The sequence below is a fragment of the Pseudophryne corroboree genome, chromosome 7 (assembly GCF_028390025.1).
Source record: "Pseudophryne corroboree isolate aPseCor3 chromosome 7, aPseCor3.hap2, whole genome shotgun sequence".
Lineage (NCBI taxonomy): Eukaryota > Metazoa > Chordata > Amphibia > Anura > Myobatrachidae > Pseudophryne > Pseudophryne corroboree.
The window spans coordinates 431,534,482-431,548,473 of NC_086450.1; the positions used below are offsets into that span (position 1 = coordinate 431,534,482).

General features: G+C 39.4%; 1 protein-coding gene across 1 annotated transcript in view; it reads left to right on the forward strand.

Moving 5' to 3' along the window:
* Positions 1-8,741, forward strand: part of SOX8 (SRY-box transcription factor 8) — a 10,011-nt gene extending 1,270 nt beyond the window's left edge. Inside the window, exons 2-3 of the mRNA XM_063934870.1 lie at positions 4,559-4,797; positions 6,687-8,741. Coding sequence (XP_063790940.1) covers positions 4,559-4,797; positions 6,687-7,414 — 967 coding nt within the window. The 3' untranslated portion in view covers positions 7,415-8,741. The remainder of the gene's footprint in view (positions 1-4,558; positions 4,798-6,686) is intronic.
* Positions 8,742-13,992: the final 5,251 nt, after the last annotated feature.

The following is a 13,992-nucleotide window of genomic DNA, read 5'->3' on the forward strand; positions in this document are numbered from 1 at the left end:
CACCGGCAACGCAGCCTGACTCGCGCCCGGGGTCGAGAGCCGCACCAATTCAGCCGGACAAATCTGTTTGCCCCCAACTGAATTCCCCCCTAAGTGTCTGAACATCACCTGGATGTCCGCTCACCATCCCCCTCCCCCCCACACCACCATTACAAAATATGTTTCAGTACCCCTGAACGTAACAGTGAGTACCCCTGAGAGTACTAGTACCCAAGACTGAGATCCACTGCTTTCTGCGATGCACCTTTTATGTATAATATATTGGTTGACTTAAATACACATAACTCTATAACTGTGTTTGCTGTGCCGCATAGGTGGTAGAACCAGTTATTTTAGCTCAGGAACCATGGGTGCACCATGGGTTGTGTGCTCATCCGTGGTCCAAACCCAGCCCTGCTGTCACCTGAAGCATTAGATCAGGCATGTCCTGTACTGCTTATTTGCACATAGCTGAAGTATGAAGGGCAATTATTTTATACTTGCAGATAGCAGCGCTGCAGTCGGCTAAATGGGATCCTTATAGTAACTGACTGATTATTATTATCCTTTATTTATATGGCGCCACAAGGGTTCCGCAGCACCCAAATACAGATTTGGTTCCGGAGACTTTGCTGCTCACTGATTGCCAGTCTTCTTGAGTGAGATGAGAGTACCATGATTAATGTCCTGAGGTCAGGTTTACACAGTAATTACCAGATGCTCTCGCACAGTACGTCTCCTCCTTGCACTTACTGTGCGTTACCCAGTCTTATACTGAACAAACTTCACCTTCTGACATGTGTGAGAATGAAATATATTCTGTCACTCACATATGCAATCATTTAAGAGCTGGATGACAAGGCGGCATTGTGTGCCTACAGCTGCAGTGATACCAGATTCTCCTAATCAATGCAGATTGTAAGCTTGCGAGCAGGGTCTTCCTACCTCTATGTCTGTCTGTTTTTACCCAGTTTTGTTCTATTGCTGTTCTAATTGTAAAGCGCAACGGAATATGCTGCACTATATAAGAAACTGTTAATAAATAATAATAATAATAATAATAAATTAGGGATTAGAACATACAATTTGATTCTATCTGACTTTAGTAGGAAACCATGACGTAGATATGATGTAAACACACTTTTTTTAAATATATTTTCCCTGCAAAGTGTACAGTCACCCTCAAATCCCATCTGCATGTAGGTTGTGCATTCTGGGTCTTGTAGTCCCACAGCAGCTGGAGAGCTAAACATGGACTAATCCTGACATAAGGGAACATTATATACAGTGTAGAGCAGGCATTCCCAACCGCAGTCCTCAAGGCACACCAACAGTGCAGGTTTTAGTGATATCCAGACTTCAGCAGATAATTAAATAAAAATAACTGAGGTACTAATTAAGTCACCTGTGTTTAAGCCTGGATATCATTAAAACCAGGACTGTTAGTGTGCCTTGCGGAAAGAGGTTGGGAAACACTGGTGTAGAGAGAGGAAGGTGGGTCAGTAAGGAGCGTGTTATATACATATAATACAGATTTACCGAAGCTCTGTATAATAACTAGAGTTTATAATCAGTGTGAAAGTGTTATTGCGTGGTCTGGAATAGCGCCACAGATACACAAATGTTATAATAGTTTTGTTAATAAGTTCTAACCAACAGTATCGGGCATTGATTGGCTTAGTATGTTTTTTAAAGTATCGTATCCAGGAGTCTGGATCCCGTAGCCCTTTATATTGGCTGGTTGGTGACATTTATGGAAACCTGTCACAGTATATTTGTAGTGAGAATGTGCGGTTCTCACACAGGGTGTGTTTGCATGGCGGCCGCAGCTATACCTCCTTCTCCCCCAGCAAGGTAGAGGTTAATATCTTTTCGAAAGCAAAATCTTGTAGAAATCTTTGAAGATCCAAAATAAAAATTTAGTCAAGTATCACAGAAGAACTGATTACATAAAATGATAGGAAATTCCTTTTTTTTTTTTTTTTAAATTCGTACATGATTTGGGAGGATTAAATAATTCACTGGTGAGTATGAGTTAACCCATGAGTTCCCGAATAATATTAAGGCCACAGTGGTACAAGATCATGGCTTGCGTTTTAGGTCAAACAGGATTGCTATTCCTTTCGAATTATACAAGGGTCATTTTAATTCCTTTTTCTGTATAGCGCAGGAGGAAAGTTAAGGGCAGCTGTTAATATACGTTTCAAAAACACTGACAGTAAAAGTAATTATCCAATGTATATCTCTCCCAATTGCTTGCACATTTGCCTAATGCTCCCATTTCCTATTGTAAAGTTCATTTTAAGTGCTTCTCAAGTTAATTATACATTATCACTCCAGGTCACGTCTGGGGGAAAGTACCTTTTAATCAATTCAATCTTAATATTTTCTACTGTAACTTTTGCAATAATAAAATTCAAAGTGCGTTTTGCATAATTTCCTGCAAATTCTACGTTACATACATGATGCATATGAGCAAGAGAAAGATGAGAAGCGGATCTCCCGCCGTGCGCAGTTTAATGGATGCGCATATTCAGAATAACAGTATTTACTTTGGTTTTAAATAAAGTTGACACGGCAGAGATTAACCGTTTCCTCCCCACTGGAAATAGAAAAGTGACAGTGAATAGTGCTATACTAATCATTTATTCTGCATTTATTCTGCATTTTTCAAATCCGCATTTACAAAACTATTTCGGAACAGAATTTCTATGTAGTGTTTAATTATGACAATTTATGCATTTATTACTATGTCCTACTTACAGTATATCTATGTTAGGAGTACAGAATTGCAAATTTTTGGGAAGTCAAAATCGGCATAACAGAATGTTTTTTTATTCTCGTCCCGGTAAAAAATGGAGAATGTCTCCCCCCCCCCCCCCCCCCCTCCTCCCGCTACTTAACGGAGTAGTAGTTATATTTTTAAGTTAAACTGAAACTATTTTACAATTTAGAAGACAATAGGAATAATTAAAAATATGGGCAGGAAAGAGAAAAGTTTTATGCTCTTGTTTTCTGAGTGCAAATGTACAGTCAGTGATAAAAGAATAACTCGGATATACACGTATGTGTTTAGGTGCATCGGTTCCCCATTGAAGGGGTCAGTGTACTAAGGTTTGTAATAGTACCCATCTACCCGATCAAACTAAGAAAAATGAAACAAGCAAGTGGAACTTTTTTTTTACATTATGCTGAGTTTTACAAACAGTAATTTAATCATTCACATCCGTCTCTGCCCCTGTGGAGCTTACAATCCATATTCCCTACCACATGGAAATAGGGTTAATTTATTCAGAAGCCCTGACAGTATGTCTTTGGTGCGTGGGAGGAAGCTGAAGCACCCAGAAGAAACATGCTAACATGGGAGGGACATACAAACTCCACACAAGTCTGGCCCAAGTTGGAATTTGACTCACGGGGTAGGCAGCAGTGCTGTCTACTGTGCTGTTAACACGATGGGAACGAAAGTGGATTCCACAAATTCCCGGAAGGGTATTGCCCTTGACCTTTTGAAGTAGAGAGATTCTAATACGTAATTCCAGTGCGTAATTCTATTACGTAAATCTAATTATTATTGCTGGAAATGGCGGCTGGGTAGACCGGTAATCTGTGTCCCATTCTCAGCTTACTACATGTTAGCATAGCTTAATACCTCAAAGGGGCAGATGTACTAAACTTTGCGGAGTGATAAAGTGGAGATAGATAAACCATCAACCAATCAGCTCCGGCATTTTTCAAACACAGCCTGTAACATGTCAGTTAGGAGCTGATTGGCTGATACTTTATCTCTCTCCATGTTATCAGTCTCCAAAGCTTAGTACATCTGCCCCTAAATCATGTTACATAGATGTTTAAAAACTTTGATGCATTACTTGCAGCACTCACTAAATGGAGGGTACAGTTTCCATCCTGTTAATCTACTTAATATATCAGATTAATGACACAGTATAAGTGGGCCTGCTCTTAGCAGGCAAGGGAGTGTCTAAAGAACAGGCATATCAGTAATAAGGGGAGATGTTTCATGACAGTGCTAGATAACTGACATTAGTTGATTGGTAGCTTTGGGCAACTACTGCACTTTATCTCTCCCCAAGGCTTGAGACATATCCCCCATATGGGGGTATGCAATTAGCTCAGTTTTTTCGCCTAGGTGAAAAAACAGAGCTTTTTCGCTATTTTTAGGGCGAATGGAGATTCGACCTATGCAATAGCAGGGCCGGATTTTCGCCTAGGTGAAAAATGCCGGCACTGGCGAAAAACCCGTGGATCGGCGAATTCACTCCCGATCCACGTGTTTTGGCGAATCTGCAAGCGGTTTTCGCCAGTTTTTGGGGCAATTTTCACCAATGCCGATTCGCCTACAAAACAAAGGTGAAACGGCATGGGCGAAAACGTATTAAGAAACGGGCGAAAAATTACCCGCAAATGAATACAGTGGGTCGAATTAGTTCCGGGTTTTTTCGGCTAGGTGAAAAAACTTAGCTAATTGCATACCCCCGATAGTGTCTTAGACTCTAAAAAAAGATGAGTCAATCGCTTTTCAGTCCATTCATCAAACTACTTTCTCTCCTACCCTCAGTTTGCTGAGTGAAAACGAGAAACGTCCCTTCGTTGAGGAGGCCGAGAGGCTCCGAGTGCAGCACAAGAAGGATCACCCTGATTACAAATATCAGCCACGCAGGAGGAAGAGCGTGAAAGCCGGGCACAGTGACTCCGACTCAGGGGCTGAGCTGGGGCATCACCCTGGTTCTCAGATGTATAAGTCCGAATCTGCAGTGGGAGGAATGGGAGACGGCCATCTTCATGGAGAGCACACAGGTAAGCTGCTGAACTGACTGGGGAACAGGGGAAGTTCTAGACTCCTCTTTTGTCTGTGGCTATATATGGCACCTACAAATATATATTTTTTTGTTGTCAATTAATATTCTAACTTCGTATTTATCAACCACCTTTTATTCCTGGGAAACCTGATGGAGCAGAGGGTGTGGGATACAGGGGAATAAACACATGGAGATCACAATAACTAATGTAGTATTGCTCCTGTGCAGAATCTAAACCTTCTGTAGAGGAGAACCAATCAGATTCTAGCTCTCATTTATCTAGTACAGTCTTTAAAATGACAGCTGGAATCTGATTGGTTGCTGTTGGCAACTCTTCCACTTGCCCTCCTTACATCAGTTACAATCTCAACCATAAAAGATGCAAATGATGATTACCCCATGTAACGATCCAGACTTTATCTTCTGCATTACAGCTCGCACCTTCTCCACATATGATCAAACTACTAATTGGTGATTTAATACTCGTCATATATTCTTTGTACTGGTGGCTGTCAGTCAGTTCCTGTTGTACTGTACATGTGTGTTCCACTTTTCACTGAAAACACACAAATAAGGCGGAAACTTTTATTTAATTGTCTTGTGTGCCTCCTACAAAGTAATCAAACAGCCTATTTCCAGTAAAACGGGGTAACCAAAGCCAGCAACTATTACTTGTCTAAAATATCATTGCTCAGCCGCAAACCCAGGAGGGAGCACTTTCCAGGAACAAATTCTCTGGATGCTTCTAATGGGTGTATTTTTATGGAATGAAATAAATGTATAAAAACAAATAAAGAGTAATTTGAGGAAAGCTTCTCATATGTATTGTTTAGAACCCATAAAAGTTCTTTCAAGCATTGAGCAAATGTAAAACTGTGTACTGGAATAAATGAAGTGGGGGCTAAGGGAAAGTCTATAGATGCATATCTGCACCAACAGCAAATGCGCACAGTTTACACCAGGTACGCGCACTTTCACTCGCGATTCTAGCTGTGTGCCGGATCGAACGACATATCGTCTAGTGTGTCCCCAGCTTTAGTGCTACATTCACAAACAGCCAATAACAAGCCCTGGCATTATCATTTTTAGCTATTTGCAGATTGACCTGATATGTTTTTCTCATATGCGTCTTGTTCTGTATGTGTTCGCAACTGTCGCTACTGTATAAGATTGCCCGTTCCACCACACAACAGGCTGGTGTAAGAGACAGAATCACAGAAATCTGAATAGCCACATATGCGTGTATCCACTTTTGTGGGGTTGCGCAGTGTGTTTTTATGCAGATGCTCACTTGGCATCAAGCCCAGGGGGAGATGTTTTGAAGCTTGGGGAGAGATGAAGCAGAGAGAGAGAGAGAGAGAGAGATAAAGTGCTAACCAATCAGCTCATAACTTTAATGTTTGAAACATAGGGCCTAATTCTGAGTTGATCGCAGCAGCAATTTTGTTAGCAGTTGGGCAAAACCATGTGCACTGCAGGGGGGACAGATATAACATGTGCAGAGAGAGTTAGATTTGGGTGGGGTGTATTCAAACTGAAATCTAAATTGCAGTGTAAGAATAAAGCAGCCAGTATTTACCCTGCACAGAAACAAAATAACCCACCCAAATCTAACTCTCTCTGCAAATGTTATATCTGCCCCCCTGCACTGCACATGGTTTTGCCCAATTGCTAACAAACTTGCTGCTGCGATCAACTCAGAATTACTCCCATAGCCCGTAAAATATCAGGGGTTGATTGGTTGGTACTTTATGGCACATAACAATTTTGTTTTATTTAACATATGTAGAAATACAGTTATTCCCATTTATTACTGTTAGATTTTCGATATAAAGATACAATACATTGTATTTGACATGTTTCTCCATCCTTTGATTCTGCTGTTAGGTCAAAATCATGGACCTCCAACTCCTCCAACTACTCCCAAAACTGACCTGCACCATGGTGGGAAACAAGAACTGAAGCATGAAGGAAGGAGGATGATGGACAGTGGGCGGCAGAACATCGATTTCAGCAATGTGGACATTAGTGAACTGAGCAGCGAAGTCATTAACAACATTGAGGCCTTTGATGTCCATGAATTTGACCAGTACTTGCCGCTAAATGGCCATGTAGCTATTGCAGCTGATCATGGCCCGAATTCCACAGCACCACCTTATGCAGCACCCTATACACACCCAGCGGGGAACACACAAGCTTCTGTTTGGACTCATAAGAGTCCACCAACATCATCTTCCTCTTCTGAGTCAGGCCAGCAGAGGACCCATATTAAGACAGAGCAGCTGAGTCCCAGTCATTATAGAGACCAATCCCACGGATCACCTCCACATTCTGACTTCAACTCCTACAGCGCCCAGGCTTGTGCCACAACTGTGCCTAGTTCTACAGTACCCACCTCTTTTCCTAGCTCTCAGTGTGACTACACAGACCTACCCAGCTCGAATTACTACAATCCCTACTCCAGTTATCCATCCAGTCTCTACCAATACCCTTATTTCCATTCCTCCCGCCGCCCCTATGCCACACCTATCCTCAATAGTTTATCCATTCCACCTTCTCACAGTCCCAACTCCAACTGGGACCAGCCGGTCTACACAACCCTGACAAGGCCTTAAATGCATTTTCATTTTTGGAACTTTTTTGGAACTAAGGACTTTTATTCTACAGTTACGGCTAGCTGTCGTTAAGTCTTCCAAGACACGTGCACTAAAGACAGAATGTACTGGTGGGAGGCGCAATGCCAGCTTCATTTATAAGTGCCTGCTGATAAACCGAGAATATTTCTCTTACATTTAAAAAAGCATTTCCTTCAGACTTTTTCAGAAAGCCAATTGTGAAACAAAAAATTGCTGAAAAAGGTTATTTTACTTTTCTGAACTGTGACATGACATAGAGTAAAGGATGGACCTCCAGTTTCCCAATAAGGACTGAGTTTCACTGGGAACTATTGGGAGGTGTATTAGGTTTTGAAGTTTACTGCAATCTGAAATACAGACCAACCCTTGCGAACCAATTCTAACAAAATGCGTTTCATTGTAAAGGTTAATCGTGGGGGTAGAGCACCAGTTTTTGATCAACCTGTCAAAGTTGTCTTGTTCTTCTTCATCTCTGCAGCTGATACAGCAGCATTATTTCATTCTGAATATCTTACACGCCAGCAGAATTACACATTTTGGAAAACCATTCCACATGAACATTACCGTATCAATCGATTTTGCCTCATTTGCCTGTTCATCGTGATGGAAGAAAAACCCAGTTTAACGTTATCACTTCATCATGTCTCAGGCTTGGACTACAAAGTATCTATTTCAGTGGATTGTTAAGCAATGTTTGGCTGTAATTAACTTTTTTTTTTTTTAATGTTCGTATAGTTCTGAGATCTGTTAAATATATAAATATATATATATATAAATATATTTATGTGCCATATATTATAAGTGATTAATGACTTTATTCCTTGAAAAAGTACAATAATGGGGAGAAAAACAATTAGTTTGAGTAGAGAAAATGAAGGGAATATGTTGGAACAGGCTAATGAAAAAGGTCAGGCCGAATACAGAAAATGAAAAGTGTGACCGAAAGTTATTTAATTATGTCAGACCAGCATACATATAAAATATTAACTGGTTGGTTATACATTTTTGGAAATGTATATATTGAATCAGTAATTATTTGTTAATACCAATAAACTTGTTATAATGATTTATAATGATGCTGTTTCAGGTAATTTACCAGGGACCAGACTCTTCCGACCAAGTTAAGACACTAAAAACCTCTTCCATAATTTTTTTTTTAACTTAGGATTTGAGTAAAAAATACATATATTTTTTTGTTATTGTTATCTGTTCCATTGTTCCCTTTCATTGTATGCTGAGCATATAATTTTTATTTTATGGTAACATGTGCCTTTTTTTTAAGATATTGAAAAAATGTAAATTTGAAAAAAAAATTAGAAATTATTTTTTGGTTTCTACTTTTCTTACTATTTTCTAAAAAATGTGTCTTTGGATCAGATATTCCTGTTTGTTAATTTAAACAAAATATCTTGTTTTTCTGCAAATTCTATTTTTCTGTTCGAAGTGTGAAAGATTCAATTTGTATGTATGTTGCAGCTGATTTTCTTTTCTTTTTCATTAAGCAAAGCTAACTTTTGTATATGCTATCTTCAAGAAAATTAAAATGGCTTTTTATCAAAATTCCTGTGGCTTGGTCAAATATTTTCTAAGTGGGAATCATTTAAGAATTTTTGGCCCAAATATAAGTAAAATAATTGTCATTAGTGGAAGAAAATTGGTTCATTTCATATTCTATTTTGTGAAATGTCTTTTTTTAATCTTAATATGTGTTCATCTACCACACACATTTTTTTTCTTGTTCAAAAATAATGCACATAATTCAAATCAAGGTAAACGGAAAAAAAAGGTTCATTTTGTTTTCTATTGTGTGAGCTATTTCTGTTCTTTTTTTGTGTTTACCTGTTGCTCAAACTTTTTTTCTCAATTTTAAATTTTTTATCCAAAAATAAATAAAATGTACAATATTGGTAAAAAAAAAGGTTATTTTCATATTCTGGTCTATGAGCTTTTTTGCATGTTCACCTGTTATATACATATTTTTTTCCACAAAAGACCTAATGTATATTTCCTGAAAAAGTTGGTGCATTTATTTAAAAAAACAAAAACAAAGTGTAATCAAAATATTTAATTCAACCACATGGGCTCAGGGTTGTGTTTTCCAGGCTGATATTAATTTAAGAAAACAGCCATGAAACCAAAACAAGAGTCTGGGATCTGCCCAGTCTGAATCTAGTCTACATAAATGTGGAAAGTATTTGTCAGGTTCCATTATTTACTGAAGATGTGGCACGTAGTACAGTGTAAAATATATTTAAGCAGTCCCTGTCTCTAGCTTATTTGCTTTGGGACAGAAATGTTTGCATTTGTGATCTTAATATGGCAGATGGGTTTGTTTTATTTAAGTACACATTATGGAGGCAGCGAATGATGCAACATAGGTAGAAATGTCCCAACAGAGTTATTAAAAATTCCAATATTTTTTTTTTTCCATCCTAAGAATAATTTCTGGTTTGTAAGTTACAAGATGCGCTGGAAAATATATTAAATGTCTATGAAGTTAATTTACGTAAGGTGAATCTCTAAAGAGTTTTGTAAACAAGTAAGCTTTAAAATATTAGTGCAAAAAAATAATAATTCACTATACAAAAAAAGTTTCTGGATGATACATTCTGATAATGTCAACGGAGTTCCTGTAAAAAAATGTTTAAAAAAATACTCAAATTCCTTTAGATATAATCGCATAGGGAATATTACATGTAACAGAATATCCTGTTCATTTTGTTGTGAAACATAGTGGCTGCAAAATGAATTTAAAAAGTGCCACTTTCCTAGTAATCAGATTTAGATATAGAGGTTTTAGTCTAATGCTTTGGAAAATGAAATGTTTCTTTCTAGGGGTATATATATGCAGATGGTGTCCCTAGAATTTCCTACCTTACTTCTAAAAATGGCAGTGAATATGATGAATATCACTCAAAATTCATGAGGAAGTTGGAATTCTTAGTTAAAATTGTGTGAGGAAAATTAAATAAAACGGAATTTTGTAGCTTATTTAATTTGAGAAAAAATGCACTAAACCTTGGACAGAGATAAGGTGGATGGAGAAAAAAATGCCAATCAGCTCCTAACTGCCATGTCACAGGCTGTGTTTGAAAAATGACAGTTAGGAGCTGGTTGGTTGGTACTTTATCTACATCCACTTTATCTCTTTCCAAGGCTTAGTACATAGACCCTATAATCTTAAATCAGTTTTTTTGTACACGCATACAGTAACAGTAATATATTGATATTTTTTTCCGTGAAAGAAAAAAAAATATTAATTTCTTAGTTTCCTTCTGCTGCCTAAATAGTTATGTTAGATATTTAGTCTCACTCTTGCCAACTCATTCAAATGCCTAAGGGCTATAAATATTGGAAGCAGAGCTATAAAATTGATTGTGATGCCTAACCTTATAAACATCCTCCTCCTCCTTTCTGTTTCCCCATTACACATCCAGCCCCAGTCACTGAGCTTATGGAGTAAAGAAGCACACCACTAGCTACTATATATCGAATTGCATGAAATATATATTAAATAACTGGAGTATTTTTATGCTTAACGGAATGCTAGCTATTCTAACCCCTTGTTGAAAGTTTACTGTTTGGCAATTTAGTCACAGAAGCCTAAAGCATCATTGCTGTAACACACTCACAGTTTTCCTAGGAAATCAATGAACTGGACTGGTTAACAGTACTGGTAGCATTATTGGAAGATTGCAAGGGAATAACTGACACGCTGTGCTTGACTTTTAAACTCTTTGGAATATATACCTCCTTCATATGTAAAAATGGAACATAATCCGTTTTTTTCTTGGTTGACCAAACTGCTATAGTTTTAACTACAGAGAGAGAGAGAGCTAAGAGAATTGATCATTTCTAGTACCAACAAATGTTCTGAGCTTGGACATTTTACTTGAAGTCTTGACAGTCGCAATCTGTCATCGTCGTCTATTAATAAGTGGCTTTGAATTGCCTGATACAATCCATACTTTATATGCTGTATTCTGCATTCAAAAGACTATAGATTCCAAAGCAAAATGGCTGCCTTGAAAGCAGAGATGTCTACAGATTTCTGTGCAAAACTTTCAGATGACTGGTCCTCCGTAGTATCATAGGTAATTAATTAGCACAGAGCTTATAATGTGTGAGGAATACACAAGTTACAAGACCCCAAGCACTGCCCCCTGGATATCGTGCCCATGCTCTGCTATGTATAGGTGATAAGTCTGCTTCAAGAATGAAATGGACAGGGTATTTGCTAACATTTATTGATATCTTTTATTTATGTGGCACTACAAGGATTCTGAAGCGCCGTACACAGTCGTAACACATAAACGGCATATGTACAGAATAGTACAGTCATTGACTTAAGCAACATCTATTTATGAATCTGCTAACCTGTGTGCCCCTGACTTGCCTAGTGGCACACTGGCTTACAGGTACCCAACTTCCACTAACAGTAAAAATGCTGGAGACCACTGGTGCTGAAGACCACCCCAGTGGGATAGGCCAGAAAGGACCCTATGAGTTATGGAAGAGATGAATAACGGACGAAGGCCAGAGATGGGATAAAGCTATTTGAGCGTCCTTGACAAAAGTGACAAGAGAGGTGAGGGGGTGGGAAAAAGAATGAGGAGAGAAAGCGGAAAAAAAGGAGAAAGAAAAGGTGGGAAGGAATAAGAGAGAGAAAGAGGGGAAGATGGGAAGATAAATAGGGGAAAAAGGAGAGAGAGATAAACAGAAAAAGAAAGAGAAAGATAGAGAAGGGGGAGGGATAAGAGGAGGAGAGAGAGCTGGGTGGGGGAGGGGGCTGTACAACAGCTAGCGACCTGCCGAATAATATATAAGATGATTATAGTGCTCAAATTACATAATTGTGTGGAGGATACATAGGGGAGAGGGCCTTGTTCATTAGAGCTTACAATCTAGATATCCTCACACAAAGAAGGAGTTATTAAGGCCTTTCTGCATTGCCTATTAAATCTAAATGTGAATTATTTTTTTCAGACTTGCACAGGATACAGTTCCACATTTCCCATTCATATTATTTTCTGCATATATGTTCACAACACATTATTACCTGGTATCTGTGTGTGGGCGAAGAGCATACAATGATGCACTCATAAGCGCCAAGGTGCACTAAAATGCAAGACAAGTGGAAATCCTTGTAAGAAGTACAGATGCATCGTCGTAGATGGTCATCGTCAGCAGGACTGCGCTGTTCTTTCATATTTTATCTTGACACCTTGCAGTGGTGTATTTAGGAAATAGCAGAAAACAAAACAGAAACTATTTACCGGAAGTTACCTTAAAGTCACAGAGTGTTACTCTGTTATTCCACTGCAGACATATATAACCCCAATCCCATGCAGAAAATTGACGATTTATAAAACAGTCCTAATGGGATTTGATAGAGATAGGGCTGATATTTGACAGCACTGGCTCTGAATTTGAGGCAGGTTTGCAAACCTGTCAGTCACATTGTATTATCTTATAAGGCACCAAGGGGTGATAATTATGGACTTTTAAATTAGCATGCACACTTCCTATATTTATTATCTCAGTATATATTTGCATTTAAAACAATAATTTTAGCATTGTGGTTTGTTTCTTCTGAGATGCGGGATATGTACAGTATATTTGTGACTGATAAATGACAATATAAGATTTTACATTATTAGGTGTCTATGGGGGTAATTTTGAACAGTGCCGTAACTAGGCATTTTAGCGGTGTGTGCAAGAAACGACATTGGCGCCCCCCCCCCATATGCAAGATAGGGGCAGAAAAATATATAGGGGCGTGGCTTCATGGAGAAGGGGCGTGGCCACAAAATAATAGTAATTCATACTACGGTGCACAGTAGTCTCCATTATTCAAATTACGCTGCACAGTAGGGCCACTACACCAGGTAGAGCCCCTTTTATACATTACAGCAGACAGCGTCCCGCTTTTTACACATTACAGCAGACAGTCCCCCTTTTTACACATTACGGCAGACAGCGCCCCCTTTTTACACATTACGGCAGACAGCGTCCCATTATTTACACATTACGGCAGACAGCGTCCCCCTTTTCATCCACAGCAGCGCCGGGCAGCCAATACGGAAGGAGAGGGGACAGCTGCAGCGGCGCTTACTACCAATGAAATAGCGCTGCTGCAGCTCCAGTCCCCCTCCCTCCTCCTCCTTCTCCGCTGCCCGGCGCTGCTCTCTCCAACACAGCGCGGCGGCGGCGCACGGCACACAGCAGAGGCGGCATGTAATGAGTCAATTTGACACATTACGGCAGACAGCGCCCCCTTTTTACACATTACGGCAGACAGCGTCCCATTTTTTACACATTACGGCAGACAGCGTCCCCCTTTTTTACACATTACAGCAGACAGCGTCCCCTTTTTACACATTACAGCAGACAGCGTCCCCGTTTTTACACATTACGGCAGACGGTGTCCCCCTTTATACACATTGCAGCAGCCAGCGTCCCCCTTTTTACACATTGCAGCAGCCAGTCCCCCTTTTTACACATTGCGGCAGCCAGGCCCCCTTTTTACATATTACGGCAGACGGTGTCCCCCTTTT